Source organism: Drosophila elegans, unplaced genomic scaffold, assembly GCF_018152505.1.
Source record: "Drosophila elegans isolate 14027-0461.03 unplaced genomic scaffold, ASM1815250v1 contig_814, whole genome shotgun sequence".
NCBI classification, from domain to species: domain Eukaryota; kingdom Metazoa; phylum Arthropoda; class Insecta; order Diptera; family Drosophilidae; genus Drosophila; species Drosophila elegans.
Genome location: NW_024546167.1, coordinates 14,127,632 through 14,155,603, shown reverse-complemented (window position 1 = coordinate 14,155,603; position 27,972 = coordinate 14,127,632). Strand labels below are relative to the sequence as shown.

Below are 27,972 nucleotides of genomic sequence, written 5' to 3'. Positions count from 1 at the left end.
TCAAATATAGTTTTTTGATAAATATATTTTTATAATGGTAGTTAATCCCAATCCGACCAAATTAAAACCCACTTTTTAGTTAATTTCAAAAACTTGTAACTTTTTATTTAAACAGTGGGCGCCTTGTTTTGTTTGTCATTATTTTTCATACATTTTTTGTCGTGTCACGTTTGTTTATGTACAAAAAGATACCAATGCCTAAGACGAATCTAATAATAGTTATGCACATACGTTCGTATATATATATATATAATTATGGATCTGCCAATTCTCGATTTGTACAATTCGATTTACACATAGTTGTAGAACATTAGGGGTTTAGGTATATATATATTTATATATATATATATATATTTACAGCTAGATTTTTAGACATAGTTTTAGGGATCTGCCCCTTAGCTAGATGTTAGACATAGTTTTAGGGACCTTTTAACCTCCTTCTGGCCGCTCTCTGCTATAGGAAATTTGTTGTAGAAATTGCTGTTGTGTAGTTAGGGTTCCTCTTCCTTGATAGATGTTGCTGGCGGCGTAGTTGTTGCTGCTGCTGCTGCTGCTGTTGTTGTGGGAAATAGCTTGGAGGTGAGGGTCTTCTTTAGCTCCAGTATGGGCTGCGAATCCTCCTCCTCCTGATCTCCGCTGGACGATGTTGCTGCCGTCTCAGCCGTGGATTTTGCTGCCGTGTTCTCCGCCGCCTCCTCCTGCGAGGAAGTGGGCGTGTCGCGAGACGAGGAACACGAACTGGCCGCCGATGTTGCTGTTGACTGATGTTGCTGTTGCTGCTGCTGCTGCTGGTCGTGTTGCTGCTGCTGCTGTTGCTGTTGCTGCTGCTGCTGCTGTGTGACCTTGCCCATGAAGCTGCGTATCTCCTCGAAATAGGATTCTTCTGTGGGATTCTCGCAGAACCGGCGTATGCAGTGCATCCGTTCGCTCACCCCCGACAAGGCACTCAAGGACACGGCATCCGATTCGTGCTTCTTGAGATGCCTGTCCAGGTTCGTCTGCTGGCCAAAGCAGCGCTCACAGATCTCGCACTTGAAGGGCCGCTCCTTGTTGTGGATATTGCGCACATGGCGCTGCAAGTTCGAGGAAATGCTAAAGGAACGTTCGCAGTACTTGCACTTGTAGGGCTGCTCGCCCGTGTGCGTTCTCAGGTGGCGCGTCAGGTTCGCCGATCTCGGGAAGACTTTGCCGCAGAACTTGCAGGTGTAGCGATCCTTGTTGCGCTGCGGCAGATTGGGCGTGGCATTGCCGCCCGTGGCCGCTGTCCTGGCCTTGTTCTTCCGCCGCGTCTGATAGTCCTGCAGCTGGGGATGCGGCAGCACCGGCGACAACTTGCGATTCGGATGGGGCAGCTCCAGTTGCAGCTGCTCTGTGGGTGGCGGCCACGTCAGTTCGCACTTCTTCAGTGGATGCCGGAAGGGAAAGTCCGGTCCGGTGGGACTACTCGAGGCCGCCGGACTGGTCACCTTGCCGGGCAGCACCCCGGCGAACACATTGCGATACTGCAGGGGCAAGTTCTTGGTCATGGCTTCTAGGAGTGTGGGATGCACAGCAGGCATCGCACATTGCGGTGGTGTCAAAGGCGGTCCGGTGGTGGGTCCACCCCCTCCTGCACCGCCACCTTCCCGCAGGGCCCTCAGCATTTTCCGGCTCATGTCGAAACCCAGATCGGCCAGCGAGGCGGCTATGTGATTGTTGTTCAGCTCCTTCTCCTTCTGCTGGGCCACCGCCAGTTCGCTGGCGAACATTATCAGGTTGCTGTTCTCATCCTCCAGCGGCCCCCCATCCGCCAAATCCGTCTTCCTCTTGTGGGCCAATCGCAGGTCCAGCGGCTGATCGAAACTGCTTCTTCTCTTGCCCTTGGCATGGTGATTCAACGTCTGATGTTGCTGGTGGGAGTGCTGATGTTGCTGCTGCTGATGTTGCTGCTGATGCTGCTGCTGCTGCGACTGATGTTGCAGCCGGCCAGTGGTCGTTGTGGTCGTTGTCGTCGTCGGCGAGGACGACGATGAGGACGAGGAGGTTGCCGCCGCCGCCGCGGAGGCCAGATCATAAGGTACGTGTGATATATACGATGTGGGTATTAATCCTAAGGCAGGGTATACGCAGCCCTGTTTCGGGCTAGGAAGCATCTTTCTTGGTGAGTGGTCTTTCTCTCTCATAACTCTCATATGTAAGTCGCTCACGGGCCGTAACCGAGTTTTTTCCTCCGTTTTCCGGCGCTTTTCCTACTAAATGAATGATTGATTGATTGATTGATTGGTGGTGCGATTGATTGCCCAGGCTGCCGGATGTAGGTTCTAAGTTTAAGCTTCGCTTTTCTCTTCCAGTTCGTCTGCTACTGCTGCCACTGACGACGCTCCAAATGATTCTGATTTAAAGTTGCCTTCGTTTTACAGGAGTTATGTACCTGAAAGGAAAATCAAAGGTAAATTGATAAGCACACAATCGTGGGACAAAGTAGTTTAAGTGAAACGTTTAATTTTAAATTAAATTTTAGATTTATGGACATTATTAAACAGTTTATTGCAAAAAAAAAACTCCAAATTTCGATTCCATGCAATGCATAACTTATTTATGAGGAAAATTAAAAAGTTAAGGTATAAGGAATAGTTTGGTTTTTTCCACCATCTATTGATTACTAAGTTTGATTACTTTTATTTCCTTTTCTGCTTATTGTTTTATATATATTATTAAAATTTAATAATCTTAAATATAATAAAACTAAGATAGCCGCGATAAACCGTTTTAAATGTCATTTGGGTCTTTACGTTTAAGCAAATATATTCATTCAAATGTTTTTTTTTTGCTAGTTCCCAAATATCTTACTGAGCACTTAAGACAATCATCCATTACCAAACCCAGACCTTTGCCAAATAAACCCAGTTCCCGGGTGCGTCACAGAGTTCGACATTTCGCAGCTGTGCCAGATCGGGCTATATGCTCTATATGTCTGCGGTAATTCCATCTACGTCATAATGGGCCTATCCACATACCAAACTAATAATAGTACTCCGGCCAACTGTTCGGCAACCCAAAGAACATATTTTTAAAACAAATTTGTTGGTTATTTTCTTCTCTTATTTTTATTGTATTCTTTTGCCCGCAATGCCAAAAGCCTCGAAAAGGAAGGGGAGACCACCGAAATGTTTAAACAATTGTTCTATTGTCTGTTGTTTTAAGGTGGAAAGATACTTGAAAGCCGTCAAGAAAAAGAAGTCATGAAAATTAACAAAAAACTTAACGGTATCTAGAGTGACGATTATGTAAGACAAACAGACGGGCAGACAAACATCTAAACACACATTTCGAGGGGGTGGTGGGGGTGCATTGCGGGTAGGAAGTGGGCTACAGTGGCACCTCGTGTGGAGGTCGCCCAACGTCGCTTAAAGGTGCGTGCAAGGCAACGGAAAATGCGTGGGCTTAAATGAGGATGGATGAGGGTTACACTGTTCGAAAATAAGGGTTAAAACTAAGCATATTTTATTAGTTATGGCATAATGCTAAAAGCAAAGATTCCAAGAAGTAAATACGTTATAAACATTTTTTGAGGATATTGTAAAATAAATAATCAAAATACCAAAGTGATGTAATGATTTTATTTTTACAAGGTACAACTTGATAATAATCTGATTTCATAAAAATGAATACAAGTGATTTAAAGATGCCCCATTTAATCAAGCATATTCTTTCTTGCTACAGGAAGTTTAGATAAATGAATTGAATTATGTTTAGAATACTTTTTCCGCTGTGCAACAACCTAAGCTCGACTCTGGGCAGATGGCACGCCAAGAAAAGACCCCAACTCCTCAACTCATCATGTGAACCGGGCTCAACAGCAATAGCAACCAAAGTTGCATATTTGCCAACTGCAACAACAACTGCAGCAGCAGCAGCAGCAACAACTTTAACAGACAACTTGCATTCAGGTGGGCGCGTTGATCTATGGAGCTCTGTTCTCCTATCTAGAACAGAATTTTTCATGAGACATTTTCGTGGGCTGTTGCTGTCGTCGCTGCTGATGTTGCTGCTGCTCTTTGTTGTTGCTGGTGCTGTTGCTGCTGTTGTTGTTGCAGCATTTAGCGATCGTCTGGCGACGTTGTTGTTGCTGTTGTTGTTGCTGGCTAGCCGTGTTGCCAAAAAGTTAATTAGCCGCATTTGCTGCCTTTGATTTGTTGTCTGCGGTGTTATGGAGTCGAAAATTATTGTTACAGAATTGTAATTAGAGCTTGAGAACGCGTGGAAAGATTGCTGCATTTATAAACGCAACAATCAGGTGGCTTATAATGGGTGGTTCTTTGAGGGGGGAACCGTTTTAAGATTTTAGAAGATAAAAATAGCATTGAAGGTTTGCAAACTGTTTTGTCAAACTTAATTTTGGAAGAAAATATGTTGCATTTTTGAATAATAATTTTAAACTTTATTTATTTATCTAATACACACATTTGTTTTTATTTTGTATTGCATTTATCACAGAGATTTAGGCTTTTAAGCCTCGTTTTATTTTGTTTATCTAATGATTTACCAAATATTTACCAAGATTAATTCAATTAGGTTAATATAATTATGGACATTGATGTTATATTCAACGACAACAAGATCGAACTAATTTGAGCTGACAAAACTACAATACCAATAACATTTAAAGTAAACGGTAATTGAAAAAACACATAAAAAGTAAAAAAAATAATTTTGGACGTGTTAATGATAATGAAAAATCGGCAAACAAATTTGTGAGATATTTTATATGGTAAAAATTAATTGAAGTAAAATTCCGTCATTTTGCACCTGAAGCGTCAACACCTTTCAGATGACTTTTGCTTGTCAAAAGTAAAATCTCGACGGCGCCCAAGACCCCAGACCGCTCTCCACTGCCCAAAACATCACGGTGTGTTTTATAATTTGTTGCAAACGTGCCTAAGCGGTTGACAATTATAGCCCATTCTTTAGCTGGTCGACACTGCATCATCATCAGCGACGCGATCATCGCGGCGATGATCACCTTTAAGCGGATGCCTGCGAAAGCCAAGAAGAAAATACGAATTACAAAAAAAAAACCAATTAAAGAGTAACAAAGTTTTGGCCAAGCGACAGCGGACGACAACAACGAGAGCAATGAAGCAAACAGTTCAAGAAACGGACGGTGAAGGTACGGATACAGATTCAGATACAGGTACGGCTGCAGATGCACAGCCACAGATACAAATGCGAGTACGAGTACGAGTACGAGTACGAAAAATACGAATAAAATCCCGCAAGCGGCGTCGCATGTTGCAAAGAAAAGTGAAATCAAAGTTGTAAAACCGCGAAAAACGCAGTCAGGCAGACAGACGACGATGGCGACGATGGAAAACGGCGCTCCAGATTGGCAAAAATGTCCAGCGGTGGAGATGTTGTTGCTGTTGACAATGTTGCTAGTACGGGATTGCAACTGCAACTGCAACAACACTGAGGAAATAGCCCAACGACCACAGTCCTGATTCTTACAATTTTATTAAATAATTTGCTCTTGCAGCTCACCCATTTTTTTTAAAACAATTATTTATTTGCGTTTTTAAAGCTATCATAACTTTCAACGTATCCTGTTTTGTTATGTATTGATACATAGGTAGGTCAAAATATTACAAACAAACTACTAAACTACTTAACAAAATAGCTTTATTATTTATATTTTAAAATTCGGTATAATAAATGCACTTCATATTTTTGAACATTATAAATTTTCAAATGAGTTATAGCACTTTCTAATGGTGAAACCAACAAATTATTAATATCTTATGGAATGATGAATTTATTATGAAATTTAAAAGCTTTTATAAACTAATCGTTAAAGGATTTCAAGTATGTACTTTGGTTTTTTCCTAAGTGTGGGCTCTGTAACTGATGCATAGTTATAGAGCGGGAATCCTACGAGTAGCCCGAAATTAACTTTGTCAATTTCCAGACGAACCCCCGTCATCAGCGGCGGCATCATGATTATTAAATGCTGGCCGCATAATTATCGTTATAATCATGACAATCATTCGATGCAGTCGCGCTTCAGCAGCGGCAATAGCAAAAGCCAAAAGCATAATCAAGCGCAGCTAAACCACAACCAAAGCCAAGACTAAGACTTGGCTAAAAGGAAAACCAAGCCAAAGCCGGCGACACACAATGAAAAACGAGAGTAAAAATCTCCAAAGCGAGCCGCTCACTGAAATGGAAAATTAAACCTTGTTACATCAGTCCAAGCAGCAGCAGCAGCAGCATCAGCTACAACAGCAGCAACAACTGCACGCCAGCAACTTGCAACTTGCAATGCGGCGACAACAAATATTTGCTGGCAGGATCGCGGCTCACTCTCTAACGAGGCAATAGCAACCTGATACCAAAAGCGTCACAACAAACATTCGACGACAAACAAACAAACAGAAAATAAAAGAGAAGAGGCAGACACGCACGGGCAATAAAGTCAATGAGAAATGCTTCAGATAGAAGAGATTAATACCCAAGATCATTCACTAGATCAGTGCAGGCATTTATTGCTTGATTGAATATTTTACCAATTCGAGTAATACCAAAAAATTACGATTAGCTTATGATTTTATTAGTATTTGAAATCTTTATTAAAGGCACTAAAACCGGAATATTTATAGTTTCATCAATATACTGTTATAATTTTATCTTTTTAAAAGATGAAATGCGAAAAAATTGTATTTAAAGAAAAGATAAGACAAAATGTTTGCATATAAACACATTTGCATTTACCGATGATAATCTTTAGATTAAAGATCAAATAACATAAATAAGTTTGATATTATGATTGAAATATTTATATTTCTTGTGGAAAATATTTTAATAAAGACATTCTAAAATATATTTTTGAAAGAGGCAATAAAGCAAGCTTTTTGTGCAAATGAGGGGATTTTTCCACCTGCAGCCCATAAAAATCCCAGTTAAATCTGCTCTCTAACCCAGGCATAAATGATGGCCTGTCAGGAACAGTGCTCCTCACACGAAATCCCCCAAGATGTCCAAGCCGCTCTGGCAAACTATGCAACTCATCAACGAGAGCAACTTCTGCAGCAGCAGCAGCAGCAACATGCAACTGCAGTCGCAGATGTTGCAGTCGTTGCCGTGAATGCGTTTTTGGGGAGTCAGCAGATGATGACGATGGCGATAATGATGATGATGCTTTAGTTGGAGCTGGGACTTTAGTGCAATCTGTACCACTTTTTCCCTCGCTGGACACAACAAGTGCAGCAACAGCAGCAACAGCAACAGCAACAGCAGCAGCGACGGTTGCAACAGAGAGCAAACACATCTCCAAATCACGTCTTGGCGAGCGTTGTGGTCGTCGTCCATCGTCGTTACATATCTGGTTGTCTAGATTGGCTGCAACTCGTCGTCAGGTGAAATAAAAAGTGAGAGTGACATCGGAAATTGTTTCAATTTTCCAAGCCAAACGAAACCAACAAACTGGCAAACTAGCTAAAAGTTGCCGCAATTGCAATTGCCATCGTCATCAGCATCGTCATCGGCAACTTGAGCAGCAGCAGCAGCAGCCGGTCGGTCGTTGGTCCGCCGAATGAATGAATGTCGAAAAGTGTATCGAAAACAATTTTTCTACGTATGCCAGCAAGTGCTTTCCCAATGCTCCAAAAACTAAAAAACCAAAAAAAAAAAAAAAACTAAAAAAAAACTAAATTCGAGGGGAAAATGAAGAGAAAAAAATTAAAACACAGACCAGTTGGCTGCCTCGTCGCTGGTTGACTGCATCCTGTTGTTTGTTATAGTTTGCAATGCTTTATTTCTTACTTACTTAAATTTATATAACTAGCACACATGCAGACGACCAACCAGTTAACTCCACTCTGGCTAAATGCTCAGCCTAAATAATTGAGATTTTCTTCTGGTCCCCCTTTTTTTAATTCAGAGGTGCAAAAATCAGTTTAGCTAACTTTAGCCAGTCTTGGGCAATTTCATGTCCCTGTATGCCTCGAAGTCTCTTTTTCGCATCGGATCATTTGTAAATGACGGGCAAACGGACATTGCGGGGCCCACAAATTCGTGTGTTGCGAGACTTCGGATTTTATTTTTATAGCCAGCGATCTGGGCAAATGTTTGGAATGCATGAAATACAGCTCAATTGAATTTCGGAGGTGGCAGTTAAGAGCCCAGAGATAATCATTGGCCGCACTCGGTAATTATCGGAGGCCGGGACTGATTTATAGCGAATTGCTTGGGTTAAATATTTGCTAGGGCTTCAGGCTTCGTCAATCCGATGGCTCTGATAAAGCCTATTTTCAATAACCCATCGGGTCATGATAAATGTGAATATACACATTAAGGATTTATTCAAAATGACTACATTTGAAAAAAATATTATTGTACACTGCGGTTTATTATCCTAAAATGCAATAATTATAAGTTGTATATTTTATTCGTGAATGAAACTAAACCTATATAAAAGTTTTTAGAAATTGATTAAAAATATATTTTAAATAATAAAATAATAAATAAGCAAACATCGGAAAATTTTTGTAATTTGAAATTTTTCTTTTACATTTTCCCAAAGTTTATTAACTAAATGATTTAACCTTTTACATACAAATTAAAAAACTTAAATATTAAAGTTAAAGCCCTAAATATATTTAAACGAAATCATAGGTTCTTAAATTTAAAACCACAAAATGTAAGCGTCCCCAAAACATGCCTAGTTTACCAATAGAGTTATAAAATGTACACTATACCATAAATTACCTAAAACAATTTATATGTTAGCTTGTCTTTTATGCTTGTCTTTTATTTTTTTCAGCCTTAACTGAAGCCTTCTTAACTAATTGAAAGTCAACAGAAAGAGCAAATGGAAGCAAAGCTCCTTTTGGCCAGATGTGCATCCGTATATCAGGCAACCACCGCGACATCCACCCACCCAAATGGCCAAACTTCCAACCACCGAACCACCGGCCGAGCCAAAAGAGTGAATGGCGAAATTTTTGAAAGTGCCCATATGACCAGGCTAACGGACAAACGGACCCCGAAAAAAAGACAAATAAAAACGCAGTACAAACACTCATCCAGGCAAGGCAGATATTCAAATATTTAATTGAAAAAGCAGCCACGAAATAATGCCACATTTCACGACTTCCACCGATCGAAGCGGAGCGGAGCAGTTCACAAATCAGGGAAAATAAAATTAAATTAGAGCGGGGGGCACATAAACTGCTCCATTTGATTGCCTAAACGTTTTCAACAGCTCAGCATTTTTGATGCAATTAATTAGATTTTTATTTCTTCATCCAGTCGGCAGAAAGAGTGTCTGTGTGGGTATATCGCTGTGAGTCGTTCGATTTCGATTTATTACCACACACTCGGGCCCGGGCAAATGATACAATTATTTATAAGCCAGCATTTGCAGACACATCCAGAGCCAGTTAAGCTTGTTCTAGTTGAAAGCGATAGCCAAATTGCAACTCCTCCTCGGCCAGTTTTCTGCTTACTTTTTATTCTGTTTTTTGTTTTTTTTTTGTCTTTTCGTTTGTCATATAAGCTCTATTAAAACCATCGAAATAGAAGCAGCAGCCCAGGGGCCGATGAAAGAAGCAAAAATGAAAAGAAACCATATCAACATTCACATCATAAGTAAACCAGTTTGCACCTGAGAGAGGAAGAAGAAAGTTGTCTTGGCCATTTTTGTGTGTTTGCACTGCGCTGCCCCAAGACTCTTAGTTTTTTTTTTTTATAACTCTATATATATAAATCGCCATTTATATGTATATCTGCCGGACTCAAAGGAGCCTCCGATCTAGCGGGCGTTGGAACAATGGAGGTAAGACCAAAAAAAAAAAAAGGAAACCTAACTGTAACATGGCAGGCAACGAGCGCCTGCTTTTTTTTTTGGTCATAAGCATGAAATATTGCGCACATCCAAAGTGTCCACATGTCGGAGCGATCCGCTGCAGGCCTAATTATATTGCCGCCGATCCGACCCGATCCGATCCGATCCTATCCTATCCGATCCGAGTGGAGTTCCAACCTATCATTGCCTGACACATGCTACCGTTCAAACACGTGCGCCCCGACACAAAACAACAAACACAAACTACAAAACACTAGACAACAAACACCAAGCAACAGCCAAAAACAACAACACTAACAACAACTGGCAACAGTCAACAACAACGACAACCAGTGGCAGGCACAATAATAACAAAAACAGTAGCCAGGCCAAGAGAATGAAGGTGGATTCCACCGAGGATGGACGAAGATGGAATACACTAGCTACGGTGTGCGAAACGAACTCTTTTTAGGGGACTTTTAAATTATTTTTCAACCAAAACCATATTCTGGTCATCCAACATTCTTAAAAAATAATAAAAGGATTTAAAATTCATAAGTATTTATCTCTTTGAACACAATTATTTGAATTTGACAAATGTTTTAAATTGTACTAACTCTAAGCACTAATTCAAGTTGTGCTTTCAACAAGTTAAAAGACAATCTTCAGCAGCAACCGTAATCATTATCAAACCATCTTAATATGCATTCGAGCATCCACGCCACTCTCTCCAAGGAAGTGTATCATCAGTAGCCACGGCAGCAGCCCCTCTAACAACAGTACCAATCAAAGAGCAAATACCGATCTGGCTTTGGCTTTTGCCGGCCTAAAGTGAAAGTGCTCCAATTGCCGATGCAGCCAACGATGCTGGGGCTGAGACCGAGGTGAGACTGGACACGGGCTTCATCTGCGGATGCGGCCAAGTGCCTTGACTCCTCCTCGATTTTCAGTCGCTGCACACTTGCTGACAAGCTGTTTGTGTCCCAGCTGCACCCTCCTACATGCCACGCCACCCATCCAACTAACCATCCATCCATCCGTACATCACCCAACCCCACTTTATTTATGCACATGAAAAAATATGGTCTATCAATAAGATATTTAAAACCTCTTGAAAAAAGTGTTGAAAATGATCAAAATTTACGTTAAGCTTTTTCTTTTTTTACGTTTATCCTTTTCCTGCAGGTAACAAGGTCACACAACGTTTTTTATGAGACCACCTTCTTTTATGACTCCACATTTTTAATTAATCATTTATAATTGATGATTTCTTTTGGATTTGATTATTTTTCCCTCAGTGCATGGCACATTGCGGAATAATTGCCATGACTGGAAGCTTCAAGTGCGCCGCTATTAGCTCGCTGGCAATCACAATTGACGGCTCCAGTGTTGGTCAATTGCCCGAAGACCTGAGCCTCGACATTTCTGCTCGTGAGCAAAATGGGATTTCCTTCCGGTCAACACAAAAAGAAAACAAAATCGGAACGGAGATTCATTAATTGTAGAGCATTAAGTTGCAGTGCAAAATGCAAGGGAGCTAGCTATCATCCAAAATTGCATACATTAGGGCGCATTAAGTTGTAATGGTCGAGAGGTTCGTGATTGGATATTAAGTGATTTGGTTCGCCTCAGGGCAGAACAGTCCCATTTGCATATCATTTGATTCAATAAAAGGTGGATTTGCAGGTATTTGCATATGGTAACTAAGTTATTTCCTCGAGAAGGTAACGAGTTATTGAAAGGAAGATAAGTGATTAAATACTAAAGACTTCAAGGTATTTTACTTAATTTGATTAGAAAAACTCCAATTAAAAATGGCTAAAGTGACATAGAATTTGGTTTTAAATATTTAAAAATAATTAATAAAAAAATAAATCTAAAAATATAAGTCAGGTATTTTTCCATTTTGCACTACTAATTATTATTTCCTCTCAAACCTTTTTTTTATCCAAATCCAAAACGGAAACCACATATCTTCCCCAAACCACCATCGAATCGTTTAAAATTTGCTCAACTTGTAGTCAAGGGCGAGGTAGCAAATCAGACCGTAATTCCACTAGCTCATCATCTGCTTAAGACTCCCCTCTCGTGGCAACCGCAAACGAGGCACTTTCATGTCAACCCACAATTCAGACCGTGCCACACTCCAAAAAAGAGAAAAAAGGCCCGAAACCAAACCACGCGAATTCTTCCGAAATTGCCCACAAACTAGCCCACTTAGGACCTGACAATGGAACCACATCTTCTATGACTCCTATGCCAATATCTAGAGCGCAAGTCGCCAGCATCAAAGGCGAAACTCACAAAGTCGAGAAGCCAAAAGTTAGGAGCTGGCCATATAGTACACCTGCTGTCTGTGCGGAATGGGTTCCCATATATCATCGTGTGCTAAACAATATGCCAAAAGCTAAATGCGATACAATTATCAGAGGCCGAGATATACATTTTTTTTTTGTATTTTATTTTGCTGTAATTTTTTTGCGCTCTGCTCTTTTTGTCGTCTTAAAAAATGCGAATTTTCACACACATGCGATGGGCGGGGTGGGGGTATGGAGTTTAAGATTCAATGCGATGTGATTATATATTATGTGCAGTTGTTGTTGCTGTTGCCTTTGTCTGCCAAGTTTTATGGTCCAAGGTTAAATGCTTTGAAAATGAAGCTGAAAAGCAAGAAAAGAGCCGAGGAAGAAGGCAGAAAGACACAAAACTTGGTGACTTTTGTCTGGGATTTTTGTGTTTTTTTTCTATTTTGTTGTTTTCCCATTTTTTTCGGCGGTGGCGGGGTGTTTCATTTGATTTGCAGTGCATATTAAAGCAATTTGTGGGATTATTTACTATTGTAATCAACGCGCCGCTCCGGTTGTGTTTACTCATCAGCAGTACCAAACAACGTCTCCAAAATTGTTATTATTTCTGTCTGAAGCACCCTCTGTTTTTTGGTCAACTCATTTTCAAGTACAAGTTACGCTTCTCCGAAAATAATGCACTTTTGCCCTTAGGCTGGAATTTTTTGTCACTAATCTGATAGGCATGAAAATTGCCCCCATTTAATTGGGATGTATCAATAATAAAAAATCCATTCCTTACGTATTTCTTAGCCTCAGAATGGGGCTCTTAGAAATCTGTGCCCTATTACCCCGACTTCTTCTGCCTTACACCTTTTTTTTTATTACCGACACACACTCGCTCACAATTAATTAAAGCTCTCATTGCATTCAAGGTTATCTTTGGAAGCGCTATGTTGTTCAGTTGGTTAATTTACAGCTTTAAATTAGTGTAGTTTACTTTCAAAACACTTTACTTTTGCTTTCAAAATATGCGTTGCTGTTGTTGCAAATGGGTGGGGTAATCATTAAGTTGTTTAAGTAGATTTTCTGCGCCGTTAAGGTTTTGATCTCGACAAAATGCCCCGTCCATACCAGTATAGTATATTTGTATGTATATAAACTGTGTCTAGAGAAAGAGAACTAGAGCCGCCGAGTTGCAGAAGCCCGATGAGATTGAGATGGCAGTTCGATAGGATAGATGATTGGCAGCTTGGCCCGATCGAAAGGTGTGGCCAGGGCATTGTGATTGATCTCGATCACATTTAGAATGTGATTTAAATTGATGATCTGATCTCATCGGTGGCTCTTGGGCTTTTGTTGGTGCGATTAAAGGGTGGGGTACGCGTAATAATAGAAGTCGCTTAAAGAATGGATGTGATTAGGTGATTAAGAAATAATGTATGTGCAATAAAAGTTTATTTAAGAAAAGGAAAAATAAACTATTTGCTAGATGAATTAATTTAAGACTACTTTGAGTAAGAGGAAAGGTTGCGTGGAGATTCTTAGAATGTTGATCTTTTGGTAAAATTTATTTTGAAATTAGAAATATAATTAGGTTATATTTTTCCATAATATCTATATAAACAACTTTATGTTTATGGTAGAAAAAAGCTAATCTAAATAGTTTAAAAATTGTTCGCTTCATCCTTTCCCGTTTTCAAACAATATCTACTGTTTCTGTAAATATAAATCTATTAAGCTAATAAACTTTGTTAAACTTTGTTCGATGCGATCATTTTCTCGACCTTTCTCCGTTCCCAACAACTGCCTTTAGATCAGAGCAAACTCGATAGTTCACTATCTCCCCCCTATGCATATATTATAAGTACTAATAGCATATCTGGAGCTATTTAGCATTCGTCGTTTGTGTTTGTGTCTGTATTTGTTGTTATTTTTATTTTTGCCAAGGCGATCCATTTAAGCTTTGGCCTGTCGCTCCAATTAAAATACAACTCATCTCCTGGGCCGCATTTGCAAATTGTTGCATTGCAAATTGCGCCTTACATAAGTCAGGGCGAGGCATCTATATAAAACGCTGTTATTGAGTTGTCTATGGTCTTGGATTTGGTCGCCAATCTGGCACTGCACTGTAAGAAATGCAGGTAATTTAAGGCTATATGCACAAAGTCTTAATAGTTGAATTTTATATTTAGATATAAAGGACATTTGTATAGTAAAGTATGTCAATAAAGCCATGTATGCATTTAAGATTACTTGATTAAATAATTTACTATCAGAAATATATTTTTTTCGAGTGAGCTCTAGTACTCCTTTTTTCCCGATTTTTCTTTGCTTTTCATTTAATCGATTTGCGTATTTCGGGCAGCGGTAATGGCTCGACAAACTTTCATTGTCCCCGCCACTTTTCCCCCGATTTGAATGTGGATTAAGTGTATTCCGAGCCAAGACTTTGTATCGCCTAAAGTGATTTGTTTTTCAGATTGCGCCGCTCTGCGGTTATCGAAGTTACCGTCATCGTCGTCTTCGAAAAGCCAACGAAAATAGAGTTTAAATTGAAAAATACAAGTAGACGAGGAGTGTGAGAGGGAGGGAGAGGGCCTGAGGTGGCCAGAAAGAGAGGGCAGCTAAAATCAGCGCACATTCCGGCCGCAGCAAAATGTGTAACGCAATCAAAGCCATCGCTTCCGGTTTAAGGCGCAATTAACTGCCTTGGATTACGCTCTTGCCAGTGGGCAACCCACTCCGTCCCATCAAATCTTGAACCCCGCCTCCCCCCTCCTTGATTCCAATTCCCATTGCAACCGACGGTTGGGGGCTTTGTAGTCCCAGACCCAACTTCTCCATATATAGCGTCATCGTCATGGTCATCATTTCGCAGATTATCTCTGAAACATTTCATTTCACTCGATTTACTTCCTTTCGGACCAACACTCTTTAATTGGCATTTTAGTGCCGTAAACAAATTTCTCGCTGCCTTCGAACGATCAAATGTCATCATTTCTTCTCGCCACCTCATAAAAACGCGTTGTGTGTGAATGTATTTGAAAGTTTTTCACGGCCTTTAACAATGCTCAATATAATATGGTAATGCTTTTGCCATTTTCTCGGCTATAATAATTTTGCACATCCGACTGAAGATGTTTCCCATGAAGCTTACAGGGAAATGATGTTAACAACATATTTAATGATTTGGGCTAAAATTATCTTTAAATTTTAGGTTCTTTAACTCACAGTACAATTATTAAGCTTTGAACTTTAAAAAATTAAATGAATAACATTTGGTTTGGTAGTTAAGGCAAATCAGAAAAATTTGTTAACTGCTTTTAGGACTACTTAAAAGTTATAAATTATTTAATAACGGTGTGGTGTTATTTTTTGGTCTATAGGTAAATTTTGTATAAAATAGGTTCCTTCAATACGTCTGAATTAAACGATCTAATTAAATAAATCTATTTCTTTGTAATATAAGAAACCTGAAGAGTGCCTAATTGTTTTTTGAAAACTAATTGTATTTTCTTAAATTTACCCTAACTAAACGGCTTTTCAATAACTCTTGCAACCTCAACAGCGATATTGGAAATAGGAAATAGATGAATGGATCTCATCACACAATCTAAATTGGACCTCGCCTTATGAGAACTTCATTGAACGGTCTGTAGTCCATTCGATTCGTCACTTCTTCGCTTTATTTCGTGTTCTTCGCCTAATGATCTCTTTGCAGCCGCGATTTTTTTACTGGGGCTCTGGAACAGGGACTGGCTGTATCAACCTGTCCGGCTTTTTGGCCACTCACTAGCCTCCAAACGTTTAATTAATGATCTGTTGTTTCTGTTTCGGGCGCTTCTTTTACGCCCATCTGCCACCGCACTCCCAACAACTCCAACCGACGGACCGACCGACCGTCGACTTCTATTTAAAATTAAATTAACCTGCTTAATTTGCCCCCACCCCTTGCTACTCCTCCTCTACACGAGACGCGCCCAAAACATTCACTCCAAAACGGGGGGAAAAAAAAAATCGAAAGGCGCTACTAATCGCCTCAATGCCTATGGATTCAATGTATCTGCATCTGGCGGATACATTTGGCCGATTTCCGTGCATTTAACGCATAAACGCCTTTGGACAGTTTTATTCCGTTCGGGGATTATCATTATCGCCGCTGCTACCCTTTCGCCCTTCACCATTTCGACTCGATTTTGATCGCTCAATTAGCGTAAAAGTAACATGTCAAACCTATTAATCACTTTCGAAAAAAAAACCACTCTTCTTGGGCTAAAGAAACAATCGAATTTATAGAAAATACATTCCATAATTTTATTTTTTTGCTGTGGTGGGCCAATAGTGCGTGAATTTAGGCGTAGCCAAAAGGGAAAAATTATATAATTTATTTTTTCTTTTGATTGCCAAATTAAAAAGTGTGTCTGTGTGGCGAACAACTCTATTTCGCTCGCCCCGTCTTTTTGGCCTGGCTAAATCTTAATGCTGCCAACAAAATCGCTGCGTCATTACTCGAACTTCAATTTCATTCATTCATCAATTACAATACAAGAAAAATACAGTTTCGAGCGGTGGAAGCCTTGAATCTTTCGGATACGTGTCGCTGTGGCTCTGTGGATCGAGGCAGAGAAAAATAGAAACTAAAATTCATCTATCAATTTTGTTGCTGGTAAATGTTCCTCAGTTGACATTAAGTCTAATATTTGTTGATCCTGTGATGGTGCTTATTGTAATCAATTAAATTAAGCTATACTGGTTCATTAGAGTTTAAGAACGCATTTGCTTAGATGATTGGTGGTAACTGTGGTTGATGCCTTAGTTATTTTTGTTATACATAGGTTATATTATAACCAGGTTGATTAAAGTAAAAAAAAAGAAATAAATAAATTGATAAGAATTTGACAAACTAGTCAGTCCGCGGTGCTACAGAAATATTATACAAAGGTATTCAAAACTAAATTAGCTTTAAAGCATTATCTACTAGCGTTTTTTGAGTGACTGATTAAAATATAAGAAGATGAATTTTGCTTTTTCACGAAATGTTATATGGCCATAATTAGCATACACTTTAACATTATAAAGTTACAATATAAAGTATGTTTAGTTTTGTTTAATGCGTTACAGGAAATAGTTAATCATTTAAGAATTGTTACTGTATTTTGGTCAGTTTTAAAACCCGTTTTTCAAATCAATATATTATATCTAATAGTTTAACAAAATAAGTTTGTTTTTCCATTATCAATTTTATTTATTGGTTTTTATGCAATTTTTATGATGCAAGTCCTACTTGCTTAGTTTCTGTTTCTATATATCATAAAATAAATTTCCTACTTACATGCTTGATTTTTCTGATCGCTTTGGTAGCATCGATTTGCCAGCCTCTTCTAGTTGGTTGAGCAGCTTTGCTCTAATTGCACAACTTGTTGTTGTGGCTGTGTTTGCTGCTGCTGTAGTTGTTGGTATAAAATCCGCACGGATATCCGTTGGCCGCTGGCAGGAAGAAATCACCATTTGAGCACCGTTTGGCTATTGCAGCGTTTTTTTTCCTCTCTCGGCCTTACGGATGTTGATAACTCGTCTGGCATTGGCTGCTATACAAATTTGATCTTCTGGTTGCTATAGTTGTTGCTTCAGCTGGCTGTTGTTGTTGCTGTTGCTGTAGAGCGTAAGTCATCCTGTGATCGGGCCAAGACATAAGATATATTGCATATATCCAGCCAAGATATCCGACGGCGCGTGGGAACTTAAGTTGCGATTGTATTTTTCCAAATGGATTTGAAATTTCAATGGAAAGTATTTAAACAGTTCGTTTAGAGGGACATTTATACGTCTAAAGTTTTATAAAGTTATTGGGTCTTTTATTTAAAACACATAAATGTTGTTTATGCTTTTGTTGCAGGAATTAGGCTTTGTACAATTTTCCTAGCATTGAAATGTTAGGAAAAATGAAAGGTTTTAATAAATTATTGTATTTAACACTTGTAGATTTATGGTATTTAGGAGCTTTAGTTGTACGTATATACGAGGGAAATTGCCACTTTGAGATATATATTTAACTGATATTTTTACACTTTTTACAATCACTCGCGCTGGCCAGTGTGGTCTGATTTATGATACAAGTTGTGTAAAATTACTTTTTTTTTATTATATTTCTCTATTTAATTAGGTTTAATTGGCGAGCAGTTCTCCCCGGAGTTGACATCGATCCCCGGCCAAGCCGCTTCGGTTTCGATCCAATCTCTCCGCACTTCCCAGTCGTTTCAGTTTCCTCTCGACGATCGCTCGGCCCGGGCTATAATCTTTTCAATTTTATAATTTCATTATGGATTGTCTGTTTAATGTCTGCCCATAATCATCAGCCTGCTCACATGTCTCAGTGGCATTTGTTGTTGATTTCCGTGCTGCTCGGCTCACTTTGCATTTACGCGCTGTCACAATTTGCATTAATTGGACCTAAGCGGGTAGTTATCATTGATTTAGCACCGATCTCGGGTATATATATAGGCCATAGATATGCATCTCTCTGTGCACCTGGGAGTGTGAGTGCTTTAATATCACATCATCTACTGGGCGTAGTCCATAAAATTCCTTGGTAATTTGTGATTTGATTTGTGTAAGCATAAATTCTTATATTTATGGAAGATTTACGGAAAAGTTTAAGAGATTTATTGTCTATAGGAAGATTGCAGTTTGGGGGATAGTTTCCTGTTTTTTTGTTTTTTTTTTTTCGTTGTTGTTTTCGTGTCTAGGATGAAAGTGAGGAATTCACACAGTTAGGTATTTGATTTTCATTTTTAATTTACACATTTTATATTTTGTATATTTTTTCAGGATTTATCCTTGCTTGATCCTCTTCACTTCACTGAACGGTAACGCTTCATTTTGAATGTTTTACCGTTATCACCGATCGCATGGCGTTACGTCTCGACCGCTTACGTTAGTGGATCTCTTCTGCTCAGCGTTACGTGCTGCTGTTTTTCCGACAAAAGCGACAACACGACCAATAGCTTTGAGACCGTCTCACGGACTGATGATAGACCCAGTCGCAGCCGCAGCTTCAGTTTTCGATTTCCTAATAACGAAAAGCTGAAAAAAAAGAGCAGCACAGAAACATAACAGAAGGAAAAAAAAAACGCAAAATAGACGACGTCTTCGGCGAGTGTATGGGTGCTCTGAATGAATATACAACGATCGCCGATCCCCGATCCCCAGGTGATGATTCCACCACACGAGACTCACAATCCACACGTCGGCAGCGACGTCGACTGCGAAGCCGGCAGAGACGCCAGCCGAGGCAGCGACGCCGGCAGAGGCCGAGTCCGAGGCAACGATGCAATAAATCGAAGCTAATACACTTCTTTCTTAATGTAGAGCGATTCAGCGAACGTGCTTACACAGATACAAACACCAACACTAACACACATCTCAAATCGCTGGCCTAGACGAGTTTGGAACGGTAAATGAGGGGCCGCCAGCCGAGCGATCCGCGAGATGCATCCTGCCTCGTTTTACTCAATGAAAATTCCAAAAGCGCTAGACCTGCATCCAAAAACTGGGTGGAGATCTTCCGCCCCAGCGACGAACAGAGAGCCGAGCTGAAAAGCCGAACACGAACCGATCTCCGCGTCGTCGCTCCACTTGGGATCCACAAACTCTAAGATACAGTATCTGAAAAGTGAGCGTGAAGCAGTCGCCGCTGGAAGCTCGACCGGGCCACTAGCGGACAGCATTCTAGTAATTGGGGAAGAGAGAGGTGCACGGAAAGAAATAGATTTTACAGCTAAAGGGGACATATTTTTAGAAAAAAGTACCTGTATATTATAATATGTTTTAAAATTATATTAATATTATTTTAAGAAAGACTTCTTGAAAATGTTTTTAAAGATTAGTTTTCCTTAAGTAGTTTTAGGATACTCTTTAGGTTTGGTTATCTATCAAACAATCCATTTTAAGAGAAATATTAAACTCGTTCTAAACCTAAAATAAATCGTTAATCGTTAACTATTCACGTGATAATACACACGTCCCCGAATTTCATAAAAAATAATACAATATTTTGTTTTAAGTTTTCCAATTCTAACATGATTTTATGTCATTAATATAAAAAGCAACAATTCAAAGAGATGCGTAAGAACAAAGAGTCCTGTTAAAGCTTAATAAAACTAATCCAAAAATTAATAATCATATTTTATGTTGTTCTTTTGTAATACAAAAAATAACTAGAGTTATTATGCCATCTTTTTTCTGTGTGCAAACTCAGTGGGGGAATGGGAAAGTTCAACGGGTTCTTTCACTGATCGCAGTTTAACATACGGTCAGAGAAGGGTCTCTAGACTTAAACTTGTGTGTCCTACTTGGCACGAGACTGGAATCGGGCATTTTCAATGTCCATGTCCATGTTCAAGACCATGTCATGTGCCTTCTTCTTGGCCACTTCACACAGCTGCAACTGCAACTGCAATTGCAACTGCAGCAGCAGCAGCAGTAACTGCAGCTCTTGATGTTGCTGCGGTGCCTGGCTGTTGTTGCTGCTGTGCTGTTGCTGTGCTCTACTGTTGCTGTTGCACGAAATCGATCAAATCAAAAATGACTTTGTGAAGTGACTAACTGCCTAACTGCCAGCTGCCGTTGCTAGTTGCTGTTGCAAGTTGCTGATGCTGCTGCTGCTGCTGCTGCTGTTGCTGCTGTTGCTGCTCTTGCTGTCTAACAGTAGCTTGGCTGCTTTGATTTTTTGGCGCAAGTCCAAGTCCAAGTCGATGGACATACAACACTTCAAAATGAAAGCACATTCCCTTGTAGAAATTTTACCGTTACAGGTACAGCGCACCCCATGCACATCAGGTCGTTTGTCCGCTGTCCATTTGTCCACTGCTTTTCCCCACTGCCATCGCCATCATCATCATGCTGATGATCGGCCAACACTTGGCAGCTTTATGGCTCAGATATTTGCAAATCTCCAGGTTCCGCAGCATCTTGAGCTGAGTTGAGTTGAGCTGTGCTGAGCTGAGCTGTGTTATTGTTATTGTTATTGTAGCTGTTCTCCTCTTGTTATTCTAGCTGATGATCTGCCATCATCTTCTGGACGAGAGGAAGCCACGAAGGCCGAGATCTCTTCAGCCGCGTGCCACGCTCGTTGGTTATTTATTTGAGTCAATGAGTTCACAACTATTTTTCTATTTTTCTATTTTTCCTTAATGGCTTTTTCTTTCCACCCGCCCCATCAAGCCCCTGACTTTTCCTCTTTTTTTCGTGGAAGGAAGCGCCTTGTTGTCTTCGCTTGATTGATGGTTTGATAATATGAAGTCGGTTGAGCTGCATTTTGGCCTCTTGCGGAGCAAAGGATTGTTATGATGGTCAGTGCTGCAAATGAGTTCAATTGAAGATTATCTCTTATTAATTAGCGTGGCGGGGGAATGTGGGTCAGCGCTGGAATTCGATGGGTTGATTGGGGCATCCTTTGTGCAGTGATTGGGATTGGGTGGTGGAATGTGCAGGTGATTGACATTGGAATGTTGGATCTTTGAGTTTGGGTGAGTGTTTGATACAGGTTAAGCAAAGAATAAATAAAGTGGCCTGATTAATCAATAGTTATTTACTTTATTTCATGAGTAAAAGTCAACAGTTATTTATAAAATCTTGAGGCAGCTTAAATAAAGATGTTGCTAAGATGTTTCTCCTTCAATGTAACTCCAAGTATATGATGTAACTTTTGGAGGTTTAAAGTTAAATAATGTTGGTATGCCATATTTGTTGGTATATATAGACAAATCCCTATTGCTTATGATTAGTAATAGTAATAACTACCATTAAAATTTATGGAGTAATATACAAAAAATTAAATAAAACTAAAATAAAAAGATCATATTAATAACTTTAAAAAAAAAAATGGCTTCATATAGCCGCTCATCTTAATAAAATTCTTTAAAATAACTCCACGTTCTGTAACACCAATAAATATCGAATTAAAGGAATGCTGTATATACAAATTCATCTACTACACCTTGAGTAAATACTCCAAGTTGATCTCCTCATAGTTAAGTAATTAATTGCTTAGTTTTTTTTCTACTAACTCTCATCGATACCGTGTTATTGGATCGATGATCGCCATGCTCCGAACCTTGTCAACACAAATCATGTTCTATGGAGTGAAGAATTTCCTGATTAACTAACTTTGCCCCGGGAATCGGTACACCAATTGACAACCAAGCAGGTACATAAATACCAACATATTTATAAATACCGCATAGCTTCGATTGGGAGCCATATAGGAAATTAGCTTGAGGCCAGTCGATTCCCATAAGTCAGGCACGATGCCATGGAGATTATGCATAATTAAAATGTTCAGATACAATAATTAGCTATAAGCAAATACACTTGCAAAGTGCCGCTGTTAAATGACTAAATAAACGTTTAGTTTATGGCTTATACCTTTTAACTAAACGAGACAACAGCAGTGAAGTCAAATAAACAATTTGATAAATTTATGCGAACTGCGACGAAAATAAAAGCGGAGAAATAATAAAAGCGAAAATCGGGCTGCGAAATGAGCCAACCAAAAGCGCAACATTTAGGAGAGCTTTAACACCTCGGCGCCCCCACCGCCTACCCCTTTCCCCCCCCCGTTAACCCTTCAACGGCAGCTGCTGCACATAATTGGCCCGCAACGGAACAAAACAACAACATGGAGCGATCGTAAACATTTATTTTTCATACAGTTGTTGGTTGGGTGCCGTTGTGCAGGTGTGTATTCCAGTGTGTTTGCGAGTGTGTGTGTGTGTGTGGAAGACCCGCCCGCCTTTGGACCGCCGATGGTGTTGTTGTTGCTGCCGCTGGCGAGTTTTTGTTTAAACGTTTTCAAATCGCACAGCGAATGAAAACGAAAGAAAAAATGAAACACATCGAAAGTGAGCATATAACGAAGCGCTGCCCGGCGATGTTGTCGACGTATCAGAGCGCTCGTAATGCCCCGATCCGATCCCCCAGTACGTATACGTACTCGTACTGCCCCCCGTCCGATCCCCTATCCACTATTTCCGAGAGACTTTGCATGGCCGGTCGACCGGCCGACGACCATCGCATGGCATCGGGCCATGGAATGGGCATCGCAATCGTACACTCAGCGGGAAATATTTGATATCTAGAACGACTTAGTTATGTCCGAAAAATTCTTATATTTGTGTAGACAGGATATTATTTTCAAATTTGGGTAGTCTACAAAGTATTTTAAAATACAAAAATAGTTCAGCCTAATTATAAATTAAAGTAGGAATATTTTATTTTCCTTAAGCTGCTTATTTATTCCTTTTTTCAAAACTATTTTTATTAAATTAATACGGTTAGGATACAAATTGGCTATTTAAAACTTAAATTAGAAATGATTTTTTCTTCGTGCATAGAGTTTTGCGCTATATGCGCTAGTGACCACCATCGTTGTCGGTTCCACATTGCACCACTGGGCTTTTAATGGGGAGAGTGTGCCCCACCAGAGGAGATTCAGTTGGGTGGCTATCGGCGAGGAATGCGGAATGGAGGCGAGGAGACGAGCCATAACGAACATGGCTATCTATACAGCCCCCAACACTTTTAACTTTAATGGAAACTCAAGAAAACATGCTGGCAATGCAATTTCGGTTTATTTGGTACAATTTAATGTATTCAAGATTATGCAAAAACTTTTCATTCATAAAATTTTTAACTTTTGTTCATAAGGAATTTTATATTTGAGAAACGCGGTTTAAAAACTAGGTTTTACATAGGTTTAACTAATAAGTATTGGTTTTAAGGGTAGAAAAATATTTTATTCTTAATCAGCTACTTACTTAGATGGTTGTCTGTAAAAATTACTTTTATTTATATTAATTAATTATATTTAATTAACAGCTGCCAAACATTCATAAAAATAACTAGATAAAGGTGTCCTGTTTTGGTATATCAAGTTTCTCTTGCAAATAAAAATGCTCTATTTATTCGATTAGCAATTCCTCACATTATGAAGAGTATTCATTGTATTCATTGGCAAAACCATTTTTCGTACGTATTATTCTATTCTTCTTGTTAAACACGAGCTATCTGTTTCTGCAGATCTGTGGCACTCTTTATGTACACAAAAACACTAAGAATACACACACACACGGCGCACAACAACGAGCATTCCACAATTGGCTCATTTAAGAATCGTTTGCTGCGTATCCAGAGACCTTCCCCTGTTTTCCAGATACAGATACATTCGGAGCTACGAATACAGATACAAAGGCGAATTGTGGCCGTTGTTTGTCGTCGTGTTGTCGTCGTTCGTTTCTAATTATACGATAGGAGCGCTATGAGCCATGAAACGTGCGGGGTCTGACCTTCTCGCAGAGCCTGCCTTCGAGTATATTGTATAGGTATATTGTATATTGTATCTGGGCCTGGGCCTGCATCTGTATCTGAGCCTCCGAATGGAGTTTGGCTGCCTTATACTCGCAGGCGATTATTAAATTTTCAGCGTTTGCCCGGCAAAAGGCTTCTGTGGTAGCAGTTGTTATTAACTCGGCCGCCTTTGCTTCTTACATATTTAATTTTTTGGGGGCCAGGCCTTTGATTTCTTGGGCGGGCCGGGACACTTGGACTAATGCTTTTGGCCACAGCCCAATTCAATGGCCAACCTATTGGCCTTAATACCTGATGACCAAGCCAAGTCCATCTGTCTTTTTTAGAACTCGTTTAATTGATAACTATTAAACGAGATTAAATACTGACTAATAGGTTTATATTATAAAGAGAAAACCTTCTACTAACAGCATTAATTTAGCAGTCTATTCATTTAGATTTTTTATATTTTAAGTCCAACATTTGTGTGGCTTGTCCATATACTTAAATAATTGGTTTAAAATTTATCCGAAATCACCATATTTAATTTATTAATTATTATAGGGCATTTGTCATAAATATTTATATATATATACATTATATATCTTGTTTATTTACTTAACTTAACTTTTTACACCTATCACCTTTACCTTTCTATGCCTATTCATATAATTTCACAATTTACCTCTGACAATTCTTCATTCAATTGCTTTCCCATCGATCCATCTTTACCCATGTCACCATTTGCCGTTCCCCCACAATCCTCCGCTGAAGATTAACCCAAGTGCGCGACAAAAAAACCGAAATCTGATATATTTGTCTAACATCTTCGGCATTAAGCTCACCTTCAGCCCCCCGCCCCAAAAAAAAAACGCGAGATTTCCGCATTAGAAACGATTTTTTAATTATTATTTTCAGACGCCTACACGCAAAACCGAAACTCGATGGCTTCGAGTGGATGCTCTGCTCAAATGTCAGGCTTATTAATACAACAGCCCCAACAGATCTCTCGACTCAAGTGCCGGGGATTTGTGGCTGAGGTTCGAGATGCGAGATGCGAGATGCGGGATTCGAGATCGAGTTGAGGACGCTGTGCATCTCTATGTGGGAGTGCGGGCACCATTGATGACACGTCATTTGCTGGCATAGACATCTTCGTCAAATGTGTTAAGTTGCGCTAAGAGGGAAAACAGGTCTTCCAGTTCAACGGCCATAGTGTCAGTAAAATGTCATGGAAAGCCACTTAGCTGGGAGTTTAGTTTTCGTTTTTTTTTTCGTTTTTTATTTTCCCGATTATTCTGAATTGGATTCACAGCCACAGCCTTCCCACATCCGCTAACAAAAAACAAAAAAAAAATATGTGAAACCGAAATCTAAGAAGTTGCGATCAAACATTTGTCAATTTTCCTGCCCGGAGGTTGGTATTTGGCTTTGGTGCGATTGGTTCTTGCTCGCGGGCAATGCTCAATTACGGTTTTGATTTAAATCAGTCTACTGACCCCAAAAGTTCAGCTACGGAAATTGCAAATTTAATAATTGACTAGCTCAGAAAACTGTAAAACCCAAACCAGGGGGCTTATTAATGCGATAACCTTGGCTGATTTAATTTCTGCCGTCTGTTCGCCGGGCCTGTGATTATCCAGCAGCAAGATACAAGACGAAAAAACACAAGAAAACCAGCGACTTCCATAACAACAAAAGGAAAATCAAAACTTGCACAATTTCGACACTAAACGACGATGTCTGGGCCACTCTTCGAGTGCCTCCGAGCTGCCAGTTAGTCGCATATTTAATTAAGAGATTGAGTAGCGCAAATAGTGTTGAACAATGGCCAGCACGAGTCGCCTCTACACTGCGAGAAATTTCTAGCTGCAATCATCGGCGGGCAATGTGGGCTTAGTGGCGGTATAATCGACATCATCGCCGGACGTTGTGGTTTCATCATAACTTTCGATTGAAGTTATGGTTTCAGAGGTGGTGTCAGCATTGCCGAAGTCACTGTTCTTTTTGGTATAGAAATCGGCATATTCTCCAAGTGATTCATTTGGATCATCATCGTCTCCTTTTAGGGGCACCTCTACGAAATCGAACTCATTAAAGCAACTCTCGTCCAGATCGGCCAGGAATATGGTACCCTTGGGAGCATTTTCTCTTTGATGAAAGGGTTCGCTGCTCGGATTGTAGCTAAATTCGTAGGCGGAGAAGATGACACGACGATGGAAGGGTTCCGGAATGCAGTATCTCAATATCCAGTCCTTGATTTTGTTTATATTCTCCCGCTGACCTTCCATCACCCCAAAAGCTCGTTTCCCATCAAGGGTGTTTATTATATAACCGGCTATCTTCAAACGTTGACAGCGGTGGACTATTCGACTCTGAAAATTATTCGCCGGCATTATGTTGTACAACTTAAACTCGGTCTTCACCACAATATCCGAATAGAACATCCAATCATGGGGAATAATATAAGTTTCACTGTTCATTATAATGTTAATAAATACTAATAAAATATATGCTAAAGTATGAAAATATTGAAACAGTTAAATTTATTAATTTTGGCTAGTCGTTTCAGTTTTATGTTTGTAAAATTTGTATAAAATGAAGGGTAATGCAAAGCATGAATAATATAATTATTTATATCAAAGGTTTTCACGTTAAAATGTTATGAAAGTTCTGTAAAAAAAAATAATGATAAGCTTTGTCATAATCATAAAGAAGTTTTATTTCGATATTAGGTAAGGTATTTATAACAAACTTATGAACAATAATGATTTTTAAAATAGTCACCATGGCATTATATTTTATTCTTTTGAAATATCTGAGTATCTCAGTAACTAGTTTTCTTAACTCTACAAAATAAAGACACATAAAAAATGTCTTTGGAACTGGTGCCCTGTGCTGAACCGGAGAAGATCTACCTAATTACCTATGAGATGAGCGTGCCTGAAGATTCCGACGAGGCCCTGCTCTCAGTTGTGGCACACAAAGCCACCGAATTGAAGGTGTGTGGCTACATCGCGTATACGCACTGTGGCCTCAAGGTGGGCGGCGAACTGGAGGGCGGTGAGGCCGGGCTACAACTGATGATCGAGTGGCTCCTGGCCAAGAGCCAAGGCAATGAACTGGGGGACGGGGACAAGATCAAAAGCCAGATGACGGAGCCACGATTCTCAGAGTGGAAGCTGCAATCAGGGGCCAAATACGGTGATTTTTTCTGCTGTTGAGTGCTGCCAAGAGGAGTTGAGGAGTTGATTAAAAATCGCAAATTACATTGGCCCCAGAATATTGTTTCGAGTGCATTTTCATCTCATAAACCATAACAATCAGTGTCGGCTGCTGCTGCTGCTGCTGCTGATGCAGTTCGTTGGGCCATTGAACAATAGCCCGGCTGACTCGAAGCTGACTTTTCAAAGTCAAAAACGCGATTGTATCATCAGTACTTTTCGGGGCGCGCTCTCTGCCTCTGATATTTTTTCTTTTAGTTTCGTTTTTAGATTTTTTCCGCTCGGCACTCGCAGA

At 39.8% G+C, this 27,972-nt stretch overlaps 3 protein-coding genes across 4 annotated transcripts; 1 reads left to right on the top strand and 2 right to left on the bottom strand.

The window, feature by feature from the left end:
• Window positions 1-123: 123 nt before the first annotated feature.
• LOC108139001 (transcription factor hamlet) lies at window positions 124-19,229 on the bottom strand. Its single transcript, XM_017261597.2, has 2 exons — window positions 17,441-19,229; window positions 124-2,410 (listed from the first exon to the last, which is right to left on the bottom strand). The coding sequence occupies exon 2, from the start codon at window positions 2,169-2,171 to the stop codon at window positions 492-494; it is 1,680 nt and encodes a 559-aa protein (XP_017117086.1). The 5' UTR covers window positions 2,172-2,410; window positions 17,441-19,229; the 3' UTR covers window positions 124-491.
• A 6,720-nt stretch (window positions 19,230-25,949) lies between these two features.
• On the bottom strand, window positions 25,950-27,024 carry LOC108138713. 2 transcript variants are annotated; one of them, XM_041710362.1, is made up of 2 exons: window positions 26,588-27,024; window positions 25,950-26,530 (listed from the first exon to the last, which is right to left on the bottom strand). In XM_041710362.1, exons 1-2 carry the CDS (start codon window positions 26,934-26,936, stop codon window positions 26,319-26,321), a joined length of 561 nt encoding a protein of 186 aa, XP_041566296.1. In that variant the 5' UTR covers window positions 26,937-27,024; the 3' UTR covers window positions 25,950-26,318. The 2 variants fall into 2 exon arrangements, with proteins under 2 accessions (XP_041566296.1, XP_017116554.1); XM_017261065.2 differs by having other exon boundaries at window positions 25,956-27,024.
• Window positions 27,025-27,286: 262 nt separating this feature from the next.
• LOC108138721 lies at window positions 27,287-27,733 on the top strand. The gene has a single exon (XM_017261072.1). The coding sequence runs from the start codon at window positions 27,327-27,329 to the stop codon at window positions 27,675-27,677; it is 351 nt and encodes a 116-aa protein (XP_017116561.1). The 5' UTR covers window positions 27,287-27,326; the 3' UTR covers window positions 27,678-27,733.
• The last annotated feature ends 239 nt before the right edge of the window (window positions 27,734-27,972 follow it).

Excerpts from the sequence above, each read along its gene's own strand:
- LOC108139001 (XM_017261597.2), bottom strand. The coding sequence starts at position 2,171 with ATGAGAGTTATGAGAGAGAAAGACCACTCACCAAGAAAGATGCTTCCT.
- LOC108138721 (XM_017261072.1), top strand. The coding sequence starts at position 27,327 with ATGTCTTTGGAACTGGTGCCCTGTGCTGAACCGGAGAAGATCTACCTA.
- LOC108138713 (XM_017261065.2), bottom strand. The coding sequence starts at position 26,936 with ATGAACAGTGAAACTTATATTATTCCCCATGATTGGATGTTCTATTCG.